The 21,796-nt window shown below is 42.8% G+C and overlaps 1 protein-coding gene across 4 annotated transcripts in view; it reads right to left on the minus strand.

Moving 5' to 3' along the window:
- Positions 1 to 21,796, minus strand: part of Zranb3 (zinc finger RANBP2-type containing 3) — a 155,189-nt gene that overhangs the window by 128,242 nt on the left and 5,151 nt on the right. For all 4 annotated transcript variants that reach the window (XM_006249701.5, XM_063272740.1, XM_039091286.2 and 1 more), the window contains exon 2: positions 10,269 to 10,436. In XM_006249701.5, coding sequence (XP_006249763.1) covers positions 10,269 to 10,436 — 168 coding nt within the window. The remainder of the gene's footprint in view (positions 1 to 10,268; positions 10,437 to 21,796) is intronic.

Here is a 21,796-nt window from a genome sequence, read left to right on the forward strand (position 1 = left end):
AACAAGGCTCTTTGGCTTCAAAGCAGCACTCCGGTGTATTCTAATGCTATAATAATTGATTTAGGAAAAGATATTTGGAAAATATGTAAACTGTTTGTAACAAAATGTAACTTTATTATTTTAAGATATTTATATTTGATTCTATGTATGCATGTGTATCCATGTGTGTCCATGTGCAGATGGTGTTAGATCCCCTATGGCAGGAATCAGAGGCAGTTGTGACTGATGTGGGCACTGGGACCCAAACCCAGGTCCTCTGGAAGAGCATCAAGAACTCTTAACCAGTCTCGCTGTGTAGTTCTGGTTGCCCTAGAACTTACTACCTAGACCAGACCAGGTTGGCCTCAAACTCACACAGTTCACCTGCCTCTACCTCCCAAGTGCTGGGATTAAAGGTGTACGTCACCCAGTGAGATTTAGTCTAAAAAATTGTCATGAACTTATACATAGAGGAACACTCGTGTCTACAGCCAGAGATAAAGCAGTGGCACAGGAGCTCAGAGACTATTGGCAATGTTGATAAATAAATGAAATGAAATGTCAGGGGCGAAGTCACAAATAAACACACATAATTGAAATGAAGTCCAGTCCACCTCCTGGTGCCTGTCTCAGTGCAGCTACAAAGGCAGAGCCCAGTAGGAACTGGAGGGAGCTGGAAACAGTGCACGGTCCGAGGCAGACTCCCACTGGAGCAGGAGTGTCCCTCCTGACAGGAAAGGGCACGTGGGTCATGCCAGTCCACGTAATGGGGTCTGAGTCTTACAGAGTAAGTACCGGAGCAGAAAATGGGTTGAAGGCAGTGGTGCAGAACAGGGCAGCATGAAGTCAGAGTCCTGGCCAATAATTAGGCAGGACTTGGCGTTAGTTTTTCAATCAGTCATATATTTGAATATGTACCATTTATGTATTGTTATGTATTATGGATGACCTTAAACTCTAATCCTACTGTCTTGACTTCCTAAATCCGGAGATTATAGGAAGCTGTTGATACAACTGCCTAGAAGGCCTCTGTTCACATGAATCACACCCTTCATCTTCCAGGAAAAAGAACCAAAGGCACATTCCATACTTCAAATGTGGCAACTTCTATGTGCTACTTGGTGACTGTATATTAGCAATTTTTTTTTCCACAAGGAATTTTCTAACTTCCCAACTGTGCCCTTAGCCAGTATATCAATTATGAAACGTGTCTTGGTTTCGTTTTCCTGGAAGATGATGGGTGTGGTCAACTTAAACAGAGGCCTTACAGGCAGTTGAATCATAACTTCCTATAATCTCAGAATTTAGGAAGCCAAGACACTAGGATCAGCATTTAAGGTCATCTACAACTACTTAGTAAATTTGAACTGAACTACAAAAGACGATGCTCCAAGCAAGAGACATAAATAAATAAGCTGCAATTTACAGAAAGAAAGAAAACTGTGAGTCAACAGCAGACTAAGAAAACGAGATGCATAAGGCTTCCCTCCGAGGCTGCCGAGATGGAAGAGACACGGGGCACTGTGAAGGGAAAGCTAGCGAGCCTCTTACTTGTCCACGACTGTGAAGAGACACCATGACCAGACTGGAAAAGGAAGCTTTAACTGGGGGCTTCCTTACAGTTTCAAGGCTTAGTTCAGGATCATCGTGGTGGGAAGCATGAAGACAAGGAGGCATGGCACTGGGACAACAGCTTCCATCACAAACATGCACACATAGAAATAGAGAGACAGACAGATAGAGACAGAGAGAAACCGGGCCTGGCATGGACTTTAGAACTTAACTCCTACCCTAACCCCACCCCTGGAGGATACATGGCCTCCAACAAGGCCATACCTCCCAATCCTTCCTAAACAGTCATCAACTGGGAACCAAGCCTTCAAAAATATTAGCTTATGGGGGCTAATCTTGTTCAAAGTGCACTGTATGCACTAAACACAGATGAAATTAAAGCGAAAAGCTCTGAGGGAAGAGAAGTCAGAGCAGTACTGGCAAATTTAGGAGGCAAGTTGATTAGGAGCAGGTGTAATGTGATTGACGGACATATTCTATGGTTACAAAACCTGTCAGAGCCTTAGGAAGTACACACACACACACACACACACACACACACACACACACACACACACACACACGAAAAGAACCCAAACTGTGAATTTTATTGAATTAAATCATAAGTGTGCATCGTGATTATTAATTAGGTAGGAGAGAGCCCAGTCAACTGTGGGTGGCACCATTCCCTGAGCAGGTGGTCCTAGGCTGTAAAAAAAATGTGTGAGCCTCTGGGGCAGCTGGCAAGCACAATGCTTTCATGCTTTCTGCATCAAGTTTCTGCTCTGACTTCTTTCAGTGAAGTCTGTGATCTGAAAGTGTAATTCAAATAAACATTTTCCTCTTGTAAGTTACTTTCAGTCAAGCTGTTTTCTCACAACAACAGAAAGGAAACTAGAACACTAGATAATAAAATAGCCTTGTAAATAAATGTAAACAAATACAGAAATAAAGGCAGAACTAAAACATAACACAAACCAAGACACAACAAGACTTGAACTGGATATGCTAAGAATTTAAAAATATACCGCTGAAACTAAGAGCAAAGTTCACAATACTCCTCTAATAGCAGGAAAGGAGAGGACTAACTGTTCTTTGACATTAGTCAGCTAATCCCTGAGCTGGACACAGAAACCCAGCCAATCCTCAAACATTTCTGTTTATCCCTGCTTCCCAAAGCATGGCGTGACGGCAACTGCTCTGTGTAAAGGGTACTTAATAATGCAACCCTCACGTGTGTGAGCGACAAAAAACGAGGAGCTTCAGTTTCATGAGCATCAGTGGTCGCCCCCCACCCCAGGACAAATAGTAGCAAAAGATAGTAAACGTAAGCACACACTTGTGCACGTGAAATGCACACCGATGGGTAAACACAGAAGCACATCTACACATGAACATAAAAATCAAAATACAGAACTAAAAGAGGCAGGAGATAGAAAGGGCACTGAAGAAAGGGCTAACCCAGATGTAAACAGAGGCAATGAGGTACAAAAGGGAACAAAAATAACACTGGGAACTGGCCAGGCGGCTGAGTAAAGTCACCGCTGCCAAGCCTGATGACCTTAGCTTAATCCTCAAGATGCCACACAGTGGGAGGAGAAAACGAAGGTCCCAAAAGTTGTCCTCTGACCTGTACAGTGGCACACCGTGGCATGTGTACACAGACACACAAACCTAATAATGAGTGTGATTCTTTCAAAAGATACTGCTACAGGTAACAAGTATAAAAACATTTAAAGTGAACGCACAGTATCACACGTTAAGTCAAGAAGGACAAAGAAAAGGATACTACAGAAAACTTCTGAATAGTGAGAACATAGAAAGTCAATGTGTAACAATTTTCTTAATCTCCCAAGAATAGCAATGATGATTGACATCGAAGACCTAGTCATTGCAGAGTACAAAAAGTATGGGCTTGTGGGAAAAGATGCTGGTCTTAAAATTTCCTTTGTGGGACTATATGTGAAAGAAGGAACCACTAAAAACCAGGTTATTTCAAAGAGAGAGAGAGAAGAAAAGCAGCAGACAGACAGAATGTCTATCGTCATGTGATCAAAAGCTGCTGAGGGTGTGGGGTGCAGGGAGTGAGTGACCCATGCAAGGTTAGTAGGAATATAATTAGTGTAGACACTCTGGGAGTGACTATGCCTCAAGCACAAAAAATAGTCAGGCTCATAGTGTGCATCTGTCATTCTGACACCCTGTCACCCAGAAGGCAGCCCGGGGTCACAGTTTGAGTTCGGCCTTGGCTACATAGAAGTTTCAGGCCAGCTTTGGAGGCATGGTGTGATCCTCTGTCAAAATCAGTGAGTTCAATAAAACTCCACAGAACTGGAGATACGCTCCCCATAAGACACAGGTCTACCTCATCTGGGTATGGAGCTGAAACAGACAGAGGACAAGGAAGATTCCTACACATTCAAGTTTACTGAAACACTATTCACAAGAGAATCACAAAATCAGCCCAGGGGCCCAGCACAGATGAAATGGTAAAGGACTGCAGTCCATCAGCATAATAAGCTTCATTAAACCATGCAAGACCAAAAACAGATCATTTGCAGGAGAACGGGTGGAACTGGGGATCACCACGTTAAGCAAAGTCAGCAAAACTGAGCAGGATAAAAATCATGTGACTTCTTTCACATGTGAGTCTACATGGAAAGTAGAGAGAAGACTGTTTGGGAAGAGGAAAAGGCCAACTGGAGGCCAGGCCAGGTGACACAGTTCAGCCATGCAAACTTGGTGACCTGAGTTCAATCCCTCAAACATATATATGAAGGGGGAAAGAGAACTGACACCACAAAGTTGCCCTCTGACCTCTAAACTCATGCAATGGCACATGTGCCTCCTTCAGTAATAATTAACATAAATAAATTAAGATTAAAAATAAAGTCCGGAGAGATAGCTCAGCAATCTGGAGTATGTTCTACCATTTTGCAGAGGACCCGAATTCAGTTCCCTCTACCTAAGAACTGCTTTGAACTCCAACTCTTTTAAGAAATCCGATATGCTCTTCTGGTCTCTTTAGGTAGCTGCACATACTTGTTATACACATACATAGACATAAGCAACAATAAATAAAGTTAAAATCGGCGGGCTGCAGATGGCTCAGCTGACAAGAGCACTTGCTGAGCAAACACGAGGACCTGAGTTCAACCGCGCAGAACCAGATAAGAAGCTAAGAATGCCGCTGGGGACGGAGACAGGAGGATTGCTGGAGCCCACTGGTTCCCAGTCGGGCTCCATAGTCAACAGGAGAGAGTGTCTCAAAGGACTAAGAAACAGTGATAAAGCAGGATCTCCAAGGCCCTCCTCTGACTCCAGGTACACATGGGCATACACAAGCATGCACTGTGTACACAGGCACACACACACACACACACACACACACACACACACACACACACACACAAATAAAATGTGTAAAAAAATGAATAAAAAAGATTTCTAACGGATACACAGAATAAATAAATGCACAGCTGCATTATAACGCATCATAGCCAGATGACACATATGACTCTTAGGATTTAAGTTTAAAATAATTCCAGTCGCTGGAGAGGTGGCTCAGTGGTGAAGAGCACCGACTGCTCTTCCAGAGGTCCTGAGTTCAAATCCCAGCAACCACGTGGTGGCTCACAACCATCTGTGATTGGATCTGATGCCCTCTTCTGGTGTGTCTGAAGACAGCGACAGTGTACTCATATATAATAATAAAAAAAAAAATCTTAAAATTTTTAGGGGTTGGGGATTTAGCTCAGTGGTAGAGCACTTGCCTAGCAAGTGCAAGGCCCTGGGTTCGGTCCCCAGCCCCGAAAAAAAAGAAAAAAGAAAAAAAAAAATTCCAGCCAGCCAAATTTTAAAATGCCTCCTTTACTTGCATTAGACATTTGTAGAACTCAGTAAGGGAGCGCTGTAAAATGGATACTGACTGACGCTGTCTCTATGCAGAGCACTTCCATCCTGGCAGAACACTCCCACAGACAGTGCTCACCTAGGAGGAGGAGCCTGGTGTGTGGCAATGATGTCAGTGCACGCCAGGGGGCTACGTCAGTCTTTTCATTAAATGTAGAAAGATTAATCGGCCATGCACATATAAAAGTAAATTGAAAAATAATTGTGACCTTTACTTTGTACCGGGAATAAAATTAGTCTAAGTGAACTGCAAATCTAATTGATGTGAAAAATGAAACCATTTTTTAGAAGAGATGACAAGCAAAAGCTTGTCTTTTCACTGAAGGTGGTTCCATTGTGTCTTGCCCTGGACAGGGCTCCTGGTTGCTCTCTGGTCTTTGGAATCATGGTGGACTGTGCTACCCATTTTCCTGGTTCTCCAAAGAGCAAGTCTTTTACATAAAAATAAAGATATATAATGTTTAAGATGTAGGGAAGGGGGAGGGAAAGCTGAGCTAAGAGACGGGTAAACGGGTGAAAGCAGCTGCCGCTGAGCCGGACTGGAGTTGGATGCCCAGGTTCCACATGGCAGAAAGAGAGAAAAGACTCTCAGACGGTGTCCTCTGACCTACACACATGCACACTGGGACACAAGAAAATTTACAAATGCACTTTTAAAACAATCAGAATCTATGCCGATCAGGAAGTGTCATTAGAATGGTAAAGTGGGAAGCTAGAGTGAGGAAAATTTTAATACCTGATTGTCTGTGTTTGAACCCTAGGACCTATGTGGTAAAAAAAAGGAGAGAACCAATTTCCATAAGTTGTCTTTTGACCTATGTCTGTGCCACAGTGAGGACAGCTACAGACAGAAAATAAAATCAAACAAACAAAAAAGTTTAAAAAATAGGGAATATGTATGTAAAGGAAACCATTACATACTCAGTGAATGAATTACATCAACAATGCAGAACTGTTCACTTGGTAAAGAATACAATTTAAAATTTTTAGCTACTCGGGAGGAAGGAGGTTGGGAAGACCCTCTAGAATGGACCAGAGACCTGGGAAGTGAGAGACTCTCAGGACTCAAAGCAGGGCACCCTAGATGAAAGGCCCTGCAGAAGGGTGAGGGAACTTACTGAATCCACCTCCAGCAGAAAGACAGGGCATTAAGTGAGGGATGGGGTTGCTATCCCACAGCCAAAGCTCTGACCCATGATTATTCCTGTCTGAAAGAAATGCAGGGATGGAAATGGAGAAGAGCCTGAGTAAAAGAAGGTCCAGCAGCAGGCCCAAGGTGGGATCCAGATCAAGGGGAGACCCCAAGACCTGACACCATAACTGAAGCTATAGGGCATTCACAAAAAGAGACCTATCATGACTGCTCTCCAAAAGACCCAACAAGCAGCTGAAGGAGTCAGATGCAGATATGTGCACCCACCCAATAAAGAGAAGCTGCTGACCCCTGTGGATGAATCAGGGAAAAGCTGGATGAAGCTGAGGAGGAGGGCAACCCTGTAGGAGGACCAGCAGACTCAATTAACCCAGACCCGAGATCTCTCAGACACTGGATCACCAACCAGGCAGCGTACACCAGCTGAGATGGGGCCCCCAGCACATACACAGCAGAGGTTTCCCAGGTCTGGGTTCAGTCAGAGAAGATGCACTCAAGAGACTGGAGGCCCCAGGAAATTTAGAAGTCTGGTGGGGTGGGGGACATCCCTGTGGAGATGGGGAGGGGCAATGCAGGGAGGCGGGGAGGAGGTATAGGATGTAGAACCCTCAGAGGATGGACTGGGAGAATAAAATCTGGAGTGTAAAAATAAACAAACAAACAAACAAATAAATAACTTTAGCTACTAAGATCACATTCTAACAACAACAAAAGGACAGTTCTAATTACAAGATAGAGAACGTTCTACCTCCAGAATGAAAGTAAGACCCACGTTTTATTTACTTGCTTTATTTGTTTATGGTTGTTTTTGAGACAGGGTCTACCTATGCACTCCCGACTTACAGGACTCTAAGTACCTCCACACCCTCAAAACGAACAAATTTAACTTTGTGAACTTCTTATTTTCCCGTTTTATTGCACAGACTCATATTTTGCTAGGGATGGTTACCAGTCTAAGGACAAGTATCTGGAAATAACTAAGATTGGTTACTTAAAAGGGAGTAGGCACTGGCTGGGCACTACAGGAGAATCATTCTTTACAGATGCGGGGATGGGAAATGAAATACGCACTTTCTAGTTGATAGAGCTGAGGGATGAGTTGTTAAGGAAGCACACTCGGGATCACAGGAAGTAAGGGGCTTGGACTTGAGCACCCTGTGGGCTCTCATAGGGAAGCATTAGAAATAACAGCAAACTGGGGCTGGGGATTTAGCTCAGTGGTAGAGCGCTTACCTAGGAAGCGCAAGGCCCTGGGTTCGGTCCCCAGCTCCGAAAAAAAGAACCAGAAAAAAAAAAAAAAAATAACAGCAAACTAACTAGAGAAGCTAAAGGCTCTTGTGTGGCAGTTTCCAGTGGCATTTGCGACTGGAACCTTCAGGAGCCTGAACACAGACACTGTGGATTCTGAGTAGTCTAACCCTTAAAAACAGAACAAATCTCCAAATGAGATCGCACTGGCTGGTTTTGTGTGTCAACTTGACATAAGCTGGAGTTAGCACAGAGAAAGGAGTTTCCCTTGAGGAAATGTGGTAAGGCATTTTCTCAACTAGTGATCAAGGGTGGGAGAATCCAGCCCATTGTGGGTGGTGCCATCCCTGGGCTGGTGGTCTTGGGTTCTATAAGAAAGCAAGCTGAGTAAGCCAGAAGAAGCAGGCCAATAGGAAACATCCCTCCATGGCCTATGCATCAGCTCCTGCTTCCTGACCTGCTTGAGTTCCAGTCCTGACTTCCTTTGGTGATGAACAGCAATGTGGAAGTGTAAGCTGACTAAACCCTTTCCTCCCCAACTTGCTTCTTGGTCATGATGTTTGTGCAGGAATAGAAACCCTGACTAAGCAAGGAAAAATGGAGAGGATGCAGGTATCGAGGAAAATAGCCCAGTAGTCTTAGTTATTACTCTTACCCATAAGTACAAATGCACACAGTATGAGCTAGTAATATGGAAAGAAGATTACACTGGAATCTCAGTAAGATTATAATGAAGGAAGTCTTCCACGAATAGCTTATACTATGTCATTCCATTACTGTGAAGTCCAAGAACAGGGACTGCACATCTGGACTGGGTATGTCTGACACATGCCTTTAATCTCAGGAGAGACTGAGGGGCCAAGGCAGGCAGATCTCTATGAACTCAAGGCTAGTCAGGGTCACACAGTGAGACCCCATCTCATAATAACAAAAAACAATCAAAGCATAAACAAACAAACAAACAAACAAAAAAACAGATTGGGCTGGTGAGGTGGCTCAGCAAATAAGGGTACCTGCCACCAAGCCTGACAGCCTAAGTTCTGTCACTGGGACCTACAAGGTGGAAAGAGAATCAGCTCCCACAAGTTGTCCTCTGTTCTCCACAAGTGCAATAGGTGGTACAAGCACACACAGAATGCATGAATGTAAAAGAAGCTAAACAAGCTTGCTGGTAGGAGCACAGGCCTTTAATCCCAGCACTCGGGAGGGAGGCAAAGATAGGTGAGTCTCTGAGTTAGAGCCTGGTCTGTGGAGCCAGTTCCAGGACAGTGAATGCTACACAGAGAAACCCTGTCTCTGGAAAAGAAGTTAAACAAGCATGAACTATAGTTAACCATCCATGCTTTGTGTGTGTGTGTGTGTGTGTGTGTGTGTGTATACATATATGTGTGTGTGTGTACATATATATACATATATATGTGTGTGTATTCATATATATATACATATATATGTGTGTGTATGTGTGTGTGTGTGTGTATGTATACTTAGGTATGTAGGGTATATAAAAATAGGAGCAATTTACTGTGAGATGATTTCAAAATAAGTACGATGGGTTGATGTGAAGAAAGGACAGAGGGACAGACAGATAGGAAATTTATCAGAGACTGGTGAGAGGACTATAGGGTGCCACTCAACCCTTGCTCAATGTTGTTTTCTGTTTACAGTTTTTCAGAAACATGATACATGAAACTATGGGATCAAGAGAACACTACCCATAAAATAAAGAGAACCATATAACAGCCTGATCTGAAAGAGAATTGTAACGGTTCAAATATTAAATGCTCCCACAGCTCAAATGTTCCAATGGCTGCCCCAGTCAGTGGTGTGGCATTAGGAGGAGTTGGGGCATAGCTGAAGGAGGTAGGTAGCTGGGGGTAAGATTTCCGGTTATCACTGAGCCCCACTTCCCCTTTAACCCCTCAAGCAGCTGCCCCTTCTATGTTTCCCCACCATGGTGGACAGAGTCTTCTCTTGAGAGCCAATGAGCTTTCCCTCATTCTGCTTTTGTCAGGTATTCTGTCACGGTGAAAAAGAAAGGTTTAACTAATATGGTGACTGAAGAAGTAGCGCATGCAAGGAGAACATCAGATGGTTGCTACTCTAAACTGAAAAATGAAAACGGAAGAAAATGCAATAGGGATGTGTGGTGAGAGAGACTTACTCTGGCAAGCCAGTGTCAGTCAGCACACTCTGGCACTTACGTACAGCAAGGGCAGATAATAAAAAGCAACTGAAGAACAGCACTGCTCGACTCATTTCTACCCGAAGTCTAGGTCAATGACAGCTTATGGATAATGACGTCTATTTCATTACAATCAACTTGACTACAGAAAATGTGTGATAAACGAAAAGCCGGGTTAAGCAGAGCGTGGTTTTGTAACACACTTTCCAGCAATTTTCGGCTTGCCTTATCAAAGCACCGTACCTGCCACCTCTTCTGAGGGCAAACACGATGCCATCCTTTTGGAATGGGAGCAGTTTTGCTCTCAGCTTGTCTGGTAAAAAATCCAGCTGTGCAGATGCTTCGTTTGTCAGATAGGAAGTCCAGGGTGTAGGAGCCTTCCTTTTCTCACCGGCTGTAGGCATGGTGAGCCTAAAAACCAGGAACAACAAACAAAGGGGTGAGGGAGCCATGATTATCCACACTACAGAGCCCCATATGCATGACAATTACATGCTTTATACCATGCATGTATGTAACTCTCCCCTTAGACTAGTCCAATCATGTTCCCGGAGTGGGCTGCTAAGAAACCCAAGGGCACTGAGTCCAAAGGGATGGCATAATTCACTGCCAAAGAACAGCTTGTCCATTCCATTTTGAAACATAATATAGCCACACCCATTTCAAACAAATAAATACATCACTAAAAGAAAATCACATATCTACTGGATCTTTACAAAGCTAACAACATTTGAGCCTTTTGAACCTCCCCCCCGCCGCCCCCCGTTGGTTATGGTGCTGTAGACTAAATCCAGGACTCAGAAATAATAAAATACAAAGTGGGCTACTACTGAGCTACAATTCCTTCTCAGAAAAATATTCTAAAAAATGCATGTTTTAGGTGCTAAATAAATTCTTCGTATGGATGTCTCAGTGGGTAAAAGTGCTTGCTGCACAGGGCTGATGACCCCTGTGATCCCCAGGACCATGTAAAAAAGGAAAAACCTGAGCACACAAAGTTTTCTTTTGAACTTTATGTATGCACCAACACATAAAATAAAGCAATCAAAACAATTTGGTGAAAGGTAGACTTAGTATTATTCACTTTTAAATAATTCTCTTAAAAAGTAAGACTCGCACTGGGCATGGTGCTGCCCACTCAGGAGGCAGAGGCAGACATCATCTCTGGTACACATACTGAGTTCCAGGCCAACTAGGGCTGCATGGTGTAAACTTGTCTCACATCGTGGGTGAGAGGAAAATGTTATACCAGAGAAGACTGAAAGTCATTATGATAAAATCCTGAAAGGTAAAACGCCCAGACCGTATAGCCAAAACAAGGTAGAAGTGAAAGCGAAGTGTGGGGCTTTTCTCCCTTTGCATGTAAGAAACATGCCAGGGTGGTACATTTTGCCTTGTGGCTAAACCACAGTAGAAATACCTGTTTTTAATAGTCAGAAATATTTGCCCTAAAGAGAGCTGCAGTTACAAATGCTTAACACCCGACCTCTTGAATTCCAAAGTGTTATGCATTTAGAAATATGGATCTCAGTGAATGTATACATATAGTAGACTCTGTCTACATAACAGTAAACACAGATGCGCTTCTAAAAATCTTCTCCAAGGAATTACTTCATATTAAGGTGGGATAGAACAGAGACTTGTAGATCTGGCCGTTTATACACACACACACACACACACACACACACACACACACACACACACTTTTATATATATATAATATATACATACATTTAAAACACTATATGTCCTTTACATAATTTTAATATATGTGCATATATATTAAATAATAAATTAAAATTGAAGCCCGAATGATTAACTTAGCAACCAAAGCATAAGGGATCAAAGTGTCCTTGGAAGTACAGCGTATACAGGAACGCTGGCTTGGGAAGCAAAGCAAGGCCCTGGGAAGGACGTCTAGGTCACCTTACTGACCCTTTCATCGCTCCACCCCCAGTCCATCATACTTTCACCTGCATTGCAGAACATAGAGGCCTCATGCTCTCATCCCACCACTGGTCCATTCTTCTGTCTAAACCTCAGTCCTCCTCAACTTTTAATGGCAGAATGAACTGAAGCGCAGTTCCTGTAGCTTTCTTTATTTTTAAGTGTTATCTTAGTCTCGTGGTTTTAAATATTAGTTCTCGGACAACTTCTACATTTATACATGAGGAACTCTTCCCAACCTCAGACTCTCATATCTAACGAGGCTTCTCAAAGATGCCAAGGTGGGATTCTAGCTCTCCCCAGGGTTTGTCTCCTTCCTGGTACTCACACGCCGCTCTGCCTCAAACTGCACATCGGCCTATCAGTAACACGGGGACACTACATTCCCACTGTATCCAGAATCTCACCAATATCAGTCCTCTACAGACCTACCTGCCACCACTGTCTCTAGTCAGAATTCCTGGTATTAGCCATGTCCACCTTTTCCTTAAACATAGCAGGCAGCCAGGTACTCTGGAAACTACTGCTGCATCCTATCCTTTCCCAGAGTTCCTCAGCAGTTCTTCCTCTACTGAGGTCTCAGGCCCTCTGCTGGGATGCCATCTCCTAGACCAACGCCCCTCCCAAACCCCATGTCCTTACCTCTCCATTACCTACCCATTTTTATTGTGCCGATGTCCTGTACTTTTAGGTCTCAGAACTTTGCACTAGCTCATCTGTCTGAACAGCATTCTTCCCCCAGATGCCTAGGCATCAGCCTTCCTCCTGCCCTCCACACCTTCTAAATGGTCATGTTATCAATAAATGTAACTTATCCACGTTATTTAAAATTCTAGATCCACGGATCTCTACCCTCCCCTCCCCCACTGTTTTCTTCTTGATAACACCTATCAGCTTACAAAGTACTACATAATTTACTTTTTTTTTTTTTTGCTGTTTATTCTGTTTATCTTGACATGGACATAAGCTTCATAAAGGCTCATGGGGGCTTTTGCTTTTCTGTGTCACAAGAGCCTTCCTTGTGCATGCTATACTCTGCCATTGAGTATCACATCTTCTTAGTCTTTTACTTTTTATTTTAATACAGAGTCTGACTAAGTCAACCAGGCTGGCCTTGAAGCTAACAACTCAAAGATTTCTGTCTGCTTTGCTTACTAATGTTCCACACCCGGGAGTGCCTGGCACCGAGCCCTTAAAATTGTCTCTCTAAAATTCCAAAGGACCTTTAATTCCGGCACTCACTAGGCGGAGGCAGAAGCAAGCAGATCTCTGAGTTAGAGACCATGTTTGTCTACGGAGCTAGTTTTAGGACAGCCAGGGCCATACAGAGAAACCCTGTCTCAAAAAAAAAAAAAAAAATCAATCAATAAATAAAAACCAGTAAGTTTTCAAGTCTAGAGAGCAGAACAGGAATGAGGGATGAGAGGACATACTTGTGACCAGAATATGTACAGTGCTAGTGTTGAACTAGTGTGCAACTAGAGTTTATGAGATGGAGCAAGGCGGGAATCAAGGGACTAGTACAGTGCTACGCAAGTACAAGTCCATGGACAAGTCACTCTGGTACACACGAATTATAGCACAAAAGCTCATGCATTTCACAGAGTGAATAAGGTTAGACCTCTCAACAGCTAAGCTACTCTCCAGTCCCAGTCCACCCATACTTATAGGTCATCAGTAAACAAAAGCCTAAATTTAATCAATGGGAATGTTTTAGTGTCAAATTATAATATTATAAAATAGTATATTGATTACAATAGACAGAATTACATCATATTTTCTGACTGTCTTATCACGAGGCTTCCTAAGCTGCTATATCAAATATCAATTACTGTAAAAGCAAAAACACCTTTGATGCCATAGATAATTGTTTTCATGATAAAATGAACCCCATTTGTTGGAAGGCAGCTGAATGAAAAATAGAAATAAAAGGAAAAGGAAAGGACATGAGTGCTCCTAGGTACAGTGGAGGACAAAGTTTATATCAGACATGTGGGAGAGCATAGCCAGGGGCAGACACATCTGGCAGAGTCCAGAGTAGTCATGACCCCGGGCCATGTGAGAAGGGGAAGGAGAGGCAGAGGGAAGTGAGAGGAACTAGGAACAGCAGCTAGGAGGCCAAACCCTAGGAAGAGAAACCCAGCTCCTGGGCTGGAGATTTCAGGGTAGAGGGAGGGGTGTGCCAGCCATACCCCCATAACAGGTAGGGACTAAGGGATGCTGGGAGAACCAGGGTGCCAGGTCTACTTTGATCCGTTAAGCAGGTACTTTGGCCTTTGGTCCCAGGTTTGAAACAGCAGCTGTGCTCACCAATATACCACCAATGTTACCCCAACTCCTACTCCTACTTCTAATTTCTTTTATGGAGGCACTGTGCTAAGACATTTTAAAAAGTCTTCTGTAATTATCAAAACAACTTACAAAGCATATATTTTGTTGGGTTTTTTTTTTTTTTTTTTTTTTTTTTTTTTACATTTACTTATCCTTTCGGGGGTTCTACGTGTCTTTGAGAATACTACAGCATCTGTGTAGAGATCAGGGACCTTCTGGCGTCTGAACCCAGGTCTTGAGCCTTGGCAGCAAGGAGGTGCCTTTATCCACTCTACCATCTTGCTGGACCACAAAATATTGTTATTTGTGTAAAGTTTCAAACCCTGGACAAACGAGGTACCTGCTTAACCTATCAGAGTGGACCTGGCCTCCAGGTTCTCCCAGCATCCCTCGGTCCCTACCTGTTATAGGGTACGGCCAGCATATCTTGCCCTCTACCCTGAACTCTTTAGACCAAGGACTGGGCTGCCCTTTCCCTAGAAGCTCTTCCTTATATAATCCGGCCATTTTTGGTTACCAGCCTCTTTCACACCTTTGCCCTCTTAACTACTGCACCTGTTTCCCCTCTCTCCACATGGCCTAGCTCAGCCAGGTCATGTCCACTCTGGACTCTCCTAGATGTCCCTGCCTGTGACTTTTATCAATAATAAACTTTCTCCTCCACTGTACCTAAGAGTAATCTTGTTCGTTTCCTTTTAATTTCTTTCTTTTTTTCATTCAATCTGCATGTAAAAACTGGGATACTGAGCTAATAAATAATTTACATAAGTCTCAGAAATTCTGACAATTCTGAGTCTAGGACTCAGATTGGTATGATATAAAAGTCTGACCTTTTCTGTTCTTCAACAGTGCTTCCAGATCTGTCATCTGACAATATTTAAGGAGTGCCTAGCAAGTGCCTGTAATTCCAGCACTCAGGAGGCAGAGACAGGAGGATCTGGAGTTCAAGGTCAGCCTCAGCTACGTATGGAGTTCAAGGCTGTCCTGAGCAATTTTAGGTTCATCTAAAAACAAAATGAGACCAAAAGCTAGTTCAGTGATAGAATGCATGAATCCTTAGCATTTACAAAACAATCCCAATTTTGTTCATTATATCAAAGAATATACAGGTAATTAAAAAATATGGAAAAATGTAATGATTTTTTTGAATACTAGAGTGGGAAACTACTTTTGACATCACAGCTAGACACAGAAAAGATTGTTAGATTTAAACACTAAAGTATTTAAGCTCATTTCTTAGAAAAAAAGCTAAAATTTTTTTTAAATGTTGAGTAAAGATTCCCAAAATATATGACAAACTGAAAAAACTGAAGTCTGTCTGTCAGCCTCTCTTCTTCCTTCCTTCCTTTCTTCTTTTCTTTCTTTCTTTTTTTCATTCAGTTTTTTGAGACAGGGTTTCTTTATGTAGCCATGGCTGTCCTGGAACTCGCTCTGTAGACCAGGCCAGCCTCAAACTCAGATCCATCTGCCTCTGGCTCCCAAGTGCTGGGAATTAAAGGCATGGACCACCATGCCGGGCCTGAAGTATTTCTTTAAAATTATGATGCTAAGACAGCAACAAGCTACTCAGAAGAAACTCGACACCAATAGGCAGTATACACATGAAACATGCTCAGCACCAGAGGGGTAAATAGACACCAATTCATGAGCCAGCACTTTACATAGACTAGATAGAGATAGGAAATGGGGGAGGTGGGGCTGAAGACAAGGCTGAGATGGTAACGTGTTTGCTGTACAAGTCTAAGGACCTGAATTCCCATACAAATTTAAACTGTAACCCAAGCACTGGGGTGGAGCATGGGGGTCAAAGATAATCGGGCCCTGGTACCTCCCAGGCTAGCCCGTCTAACTACCCAGAAGCTTCAGGTTCAGTGAGAGCTTGTCTCAAAATGTAGAGTGGGGAAGAGATGGAGGACGACGCCCCAGAGTGAAACTCTGCTCTCCACATGCACCCTCACAAGGGAGTACAGCTGCGCGCGCGCGCGCACACGCACGCACACACACACGCACGCACACACACGCACATGTGCACGCAAGCGGGGAAACAGGTTCGCTCATACAGTGCTATAGTACAGAGAGTGGAAATAATATTCCTTAGGGAGAATAATTTAGGAATTACAGAGACTCTGTGGCTAAACTCAAAAGTAGTAGATGACTCAGCGGGTGAAAGCTCCTGCAGCCAAGGCCACTGACCTAAGTCTGCTCTCCAATCTTATGTGACAGAAGGAGAGGACCCTCACAGTCCGCAGTGTTTGTACATACACAGAAACAAAGGATTTGCACGCAACACAAAAGCCAAGAAGGGAAAGCAACCTAAATGTCTACCAAGAGATGGATTCATTATAAAATGTGATATGCAAATGGCAGGGACTCAGCCCTGCAAAGGAAATCCTCCCACAACCTATTTGGCTGAACTCTGGAGACATTAAGTTAAAGAGCTAGTCAAAAAAGGTCAAACACGACGAGCCAACCTGAGCCTCGGGACCACAGGTAAGACCAAATTTTCTGCTGCAAGAAAGCTGCCTGGTGAGCTTGGGACACACGGAAGCAGAATTTCTCTAGGACCGGGCACGTTCTGTGTTTACCGGAAGTCCCACACCCGCGGATCCCGGCCCGCAGCAGCTCTCTGCTCCCAGACCCGGTGAGAGAGAGACCCAACCGCCTGGTCAGGTGGGCACTCCTGAGGCTGCAGAGCGGAAGAGACCACCAACACTGCTCACCCCTGCCCACATCCCTGGCCCGAGAGGAAACTGTATAAGGCCTCTGGGCTCCCGTGGGGGAGGGCCCAGGAGCGGCAGGACCCCTGCCAGAGACACCGCCTGACCCTGAAGGAAACAGACCGGATAAACAGTTCTCTGCACCCAAATCCCGTGGGAGGGAGAGCTAAACCTTCAGAGAGGCAGACAAGCCTGGGAAACCAGAAGAGACTGCTCCCTGCACACACATCTCGGACGCCAGAGGAAAAAGCCAAAGACCATCTGGAACCCTGGTGCACTGAAGCTCCCGGAAGGGGCGGCACAGGTCTTCCTGGTTGCTGCCGCTGCAGAGAGCCCCTGGGCAGCACCCCACGAGCAAACCTGAGGCTCAGGACCACAGGTAAGACCAAATTTTCTGCTGCAAGAAAGCTGCCTGGTGAACTCAAGACACAGGCCCACAGGAACAGCTGAAGACCTGTAGAGAGGAAAAACTACACGCCCGAAAGCAGAACACTCTGTCCCCATAACTGACTGAAAGAGAAGAAAACAGGTCTACAGCACTCCTGACACACAGGCTTATAGGACAGTCTAGCCACTGTCAGAAATAGCAGAACAAAGTAACACTAGAGATAATCTGATGGCGAGAGGCAAGCGCAGGAACCCAAGCAACAGAAACCAAGACTACATGCCATCATCGGAGCCCAATTCTCCCACCAAAACAAACATGGAATATCCAAACACACCAGAAAAGCAAGATCTAGTTTCAAAATCATATTTGATCATGATGCTGGAGGACTTCAAGAAAGACATGAACACACTTAGGGAAGCACAGGAAAACATTAATAAACAAGTAAAAGCCTACAGAGAGGAATCGCAAAAATCCCTGAAAGAATTCCAGGAAAACACAATCAAACAGTTGAAGGAATTAAAAATGGAAATAGAAGCAATCAAGAAAGAACACATGGAAACAACCCTGGATATAGAAAACCAAAAGAAGAGACAAGGAGCTGTAGATACAAGCTTCACCAACAGAATACAAGAGATGGAAGAGAGAATCTCAGGAGCAGAAGATTCCATAGAAATCATTGACTCAACTGTCAAAGATAATGTAAAGCGGAAAAAGCTACTGGTCCAAAACATACAGGAAATCCAGGACTCAATGAGAAGATCAAACCTAAGGATAATAGGTATAGAAGAGAGTGAAGACTCCCAGCTCAAAGGACCAGTAAATATCTTCAACAAAATCATAGAAGAAAACTTCCCTAACCTAAAAAAAGAGATACCCATAGACATACAAGAAGCCTACAGAACTCCAAATAGATTGGACCAGAAAAGAAACACCTCCCGTCACATAATTGTCAAAACACCAAACGCACAAAATAAAGAAAGAATATTAAAAGCAGTAAGGGAAAAAGGTCAAGTAACATATAAAGGGAGACCTATCAGAATCACACCAGACTTCTCGCCAGAAACTATGAAGGCCAGAAGATCCTGGACTGATGTTATACAGACCCTAAGAGAACACAAATGCCAGCCCAGGTTACTGTATCCAGCAAAACTCTCAATTAACATTGATGGAGAAACCAAGATATTCCATGACAAAACCAAATTTACACAATATCTTTCTACAAATCCAGCACTACAAAGGATAATAAATGGTAAAGCCCAACATAAGGAGGCAAGCTATACCCTAGAAGAAGCAAGAAACTAATCGTCTTGGCAACAAAACAAAGAGAATGAAAGCACACAAACATAACCTCACATCCAAATATGAATAGAACGGGAAGCAATAATCACTATTCCTTAATATCTCTCAATATCAATGGCCTCAACTCCCCAATAAAAAGACATAGATTAACAAACTGGATACGCAACGAGGACCCTGCATTCTGCTGCCTACAGGAAACACACCTCAGAGACAAAGACAGACACTACCTCAGAGTGAAAGGCTGGAAAACAACTTTCCAAGCAAATGGTCAGAAGAAGCAAGCTGGAGTAGCCATTCTAATATCAAATAAAATCAATTTCCAACTAAAAGTCATCAAAAAAGATAAGGAAGGACACTTCATATTCATCAAAGGAAAAATCAACCAAGATGAACTCTCAATCCTAAATATCTATGCCCCAAATACAAGGGCACCTACATACGTAAAAGAAACCTTACTAAAGCTCAAAACACACATTGCACCTCACACAATAATAGTGGGAGATTTCAACACCCCACTCTCATCAATGGACAGATCATGGAAACAGAAATTAAACAGTGATGTAGACAGACTAAGAGAAGTCATGAGCCAAATGGACTTAACGGATATTTATAGAACATTCTATCCTAAAGCAAAAGGATATACCTTCTTCTCAGCTCCTCATGGTACTTTCTCCAAAATTGACCATATAATTGGTCAAAAAACGGGCCTCAACAGGTACAGAAAGATAGAAATAATCCCATGCGTGCTATCGGACCACCACGGCCTAAAACTGGTCTTCAATAACAATAAGGGAAGAATGCCCACATATACGTGGAAATTGAACAATGCTCTACTCAATGATAACCTGGTCAAGGAAGAAATAAAGAAAGAAATTAAAAACTTTTTAGAATTTAATGAAAATGAAGATACAACATACTCAAACTTATGGGACACAATGAAAGCTGTGCTAAGAGGAAAACTCATAGCGCTGAGTGCCTGCAGAAAGAAACAGGAAAGAGCATATGTCAGCAGCTTGACAGCACACCTAAAAGCTCTAGAACAAAAAGAAGCAAATACACCCAGGAGGAGTAGAAGGCAGGAAATAATCAAACTCAGAGCTGAAATCAACCAAGTAGAAACAAAAAGGACCATAGAAAGAATCAACAGAACCAAAAGTTGGTTCTTTGAGAAAATCAACAAGATAGATAAACCCTTAGCCAGACTAACGAGAGGACACAGAGAGTGTGTCCAAATTAACAAAATCAGAAATGAAAAGGGAGACATAACTACAGATTCGGAGGAAATTAAAAAAATCATCAGATCTTACTATAAAAACCTATATTCAACAAAATTTGAAAATCTTCAGGAAATGGACAATTTCCTAGACAGATACCAGGTATCGAAGTTAAATCAGGAACAGATAAACCAGTTAAACAACCCCATAACTCCTAAGGAAATAGAAGCAGTCATTAAAGGTCTCCCAACCAAAAAGAGCCCAGGTCCAGACGGGTTTAGTGCAGAATTCTATCAAACCTTCATAGAAGACCTCATACCAATATTATCCAAACTATTCCACAAAATTGAAACAGATGGAGCCCTACCGAATTCCTTCTACGAAGCCACAATTACTCTTATACCTAAACCACACAAAGACACAACAAAGAAAGAGAACTTCAGACCAATTTCCCTTATGAATATCGATGCAAAAATACTCAATAAAATTCTGGCAAACCGAATTCAAGAGCACATCAAAACAATCATCCACCATGATCAAGTAGGCTTCATCCCAGGCATGCAGGGATGGTTTAATATACGGAAAACCATCAACGTGATCCATTATATAAACAAACTGAAAGAACAGAACCACATGATCATTTCATTAGATGCTGAGAAAGCATTTGACAAAATTCAACACCCCTTCATGATAAAAGTCCTGGAAAGAATAGGAATTCAAGGCCCATACCTAAACATAGTAAAAGCCATATACAGCAAACCAGTTGCTAACATTAAACTAAATGGAGAGAAACTTGAAGCAATCCCACTAAAATCAGGGACTAGACAAGGCTGCCCACTCTCTCCCTACTTATTCAATATAGTTCTTGAAGTTCTAGCCAGAGCAATCAGACAACAAAAGGAGATCAAAGGGATACAGATCGGAAAAGAAGAGGTCAAAATATCACTATTTGCAGATGACATGATAGTATATTTAAGTGATCCCAAAAGTTCCACCAGAGAACTACTAAAGCTGATAAACAACTTCAGCAAAGTGGCTGGGTATAAAATTAACTCAAATAAATCAGTTGCCTTCCTCTATACAAAAGAGAAACAAGCCGAGAAAGAAATTAGGGAAACGACACCCTTCATAATAGACCCAAATAATATAAAGTACCTCGGTGTGACTTTAACCAAGCAAGTAAAAGATCTGTACAATAAGAACTTCAAGACACTGAGGAAAGAAATTGAAGAAGACCTCAGAAGATGGAAAGATCTCCCATGCTCATGGATTGGCAGGATTAATATAGTAAAAATGGCCATTTTACCAAAAGCAATCTACAGATTCAATGCAATCCCCATCAAAATACCAATCCAATTCTTCAAAGAGTTAGACAGAACAATTTGCAAATTCATCTGGAATAACAAAAAACCCAGGATAGCTAAAGCTATCCTCAACAATAAAAGGACTTCAGGGGGAATCACTATCCCTGAACTCAAGCAGTATTACAGAGCAATAGTGATAAAAACTGCATGGTATTGGTACAGAGACAGACAGATAGACCAGTGGAATAGAATTGAAGACCCAGAAATGAACCCACACACCTATGGTCACTTGATTTTTGACAAAGGAGCCAAAACCATCCAATGGAAAAAAGATAGCATTTTCAGCAAATGGTGCTGGTTCAACTGGAGGGCAACATGTAGAAGAATGCAGATCGATCCATGCTTATCACCCTGTACAAAGCTTAAGTCCAAGTGGATCAAGGACCTCCACATCAAACCAGACACACTCAAACTAATAGAAGAAAAACTAGGGAAGCATCTGGAACACATGGGCACTGTAAAAAATTTCCTGAACAAAACACCAATGGCTTATGCTCTAAGATCAAGAATC

Source organism: Rattus norvegicus, chromosome 13, assembly GCF_036323735.1.
Source record: "Rattus norvegicus strain BN/NHsdMcwi chromosome 13, GRCr8, whole genome shotgun sequence".
In the NCBI taxonomy this organism is placed as follows: Eukaryota; Metazoa; Chordata; class Mammalia; order Rodentia; family Muridae; genus Rattus; species Rattus norvegicus.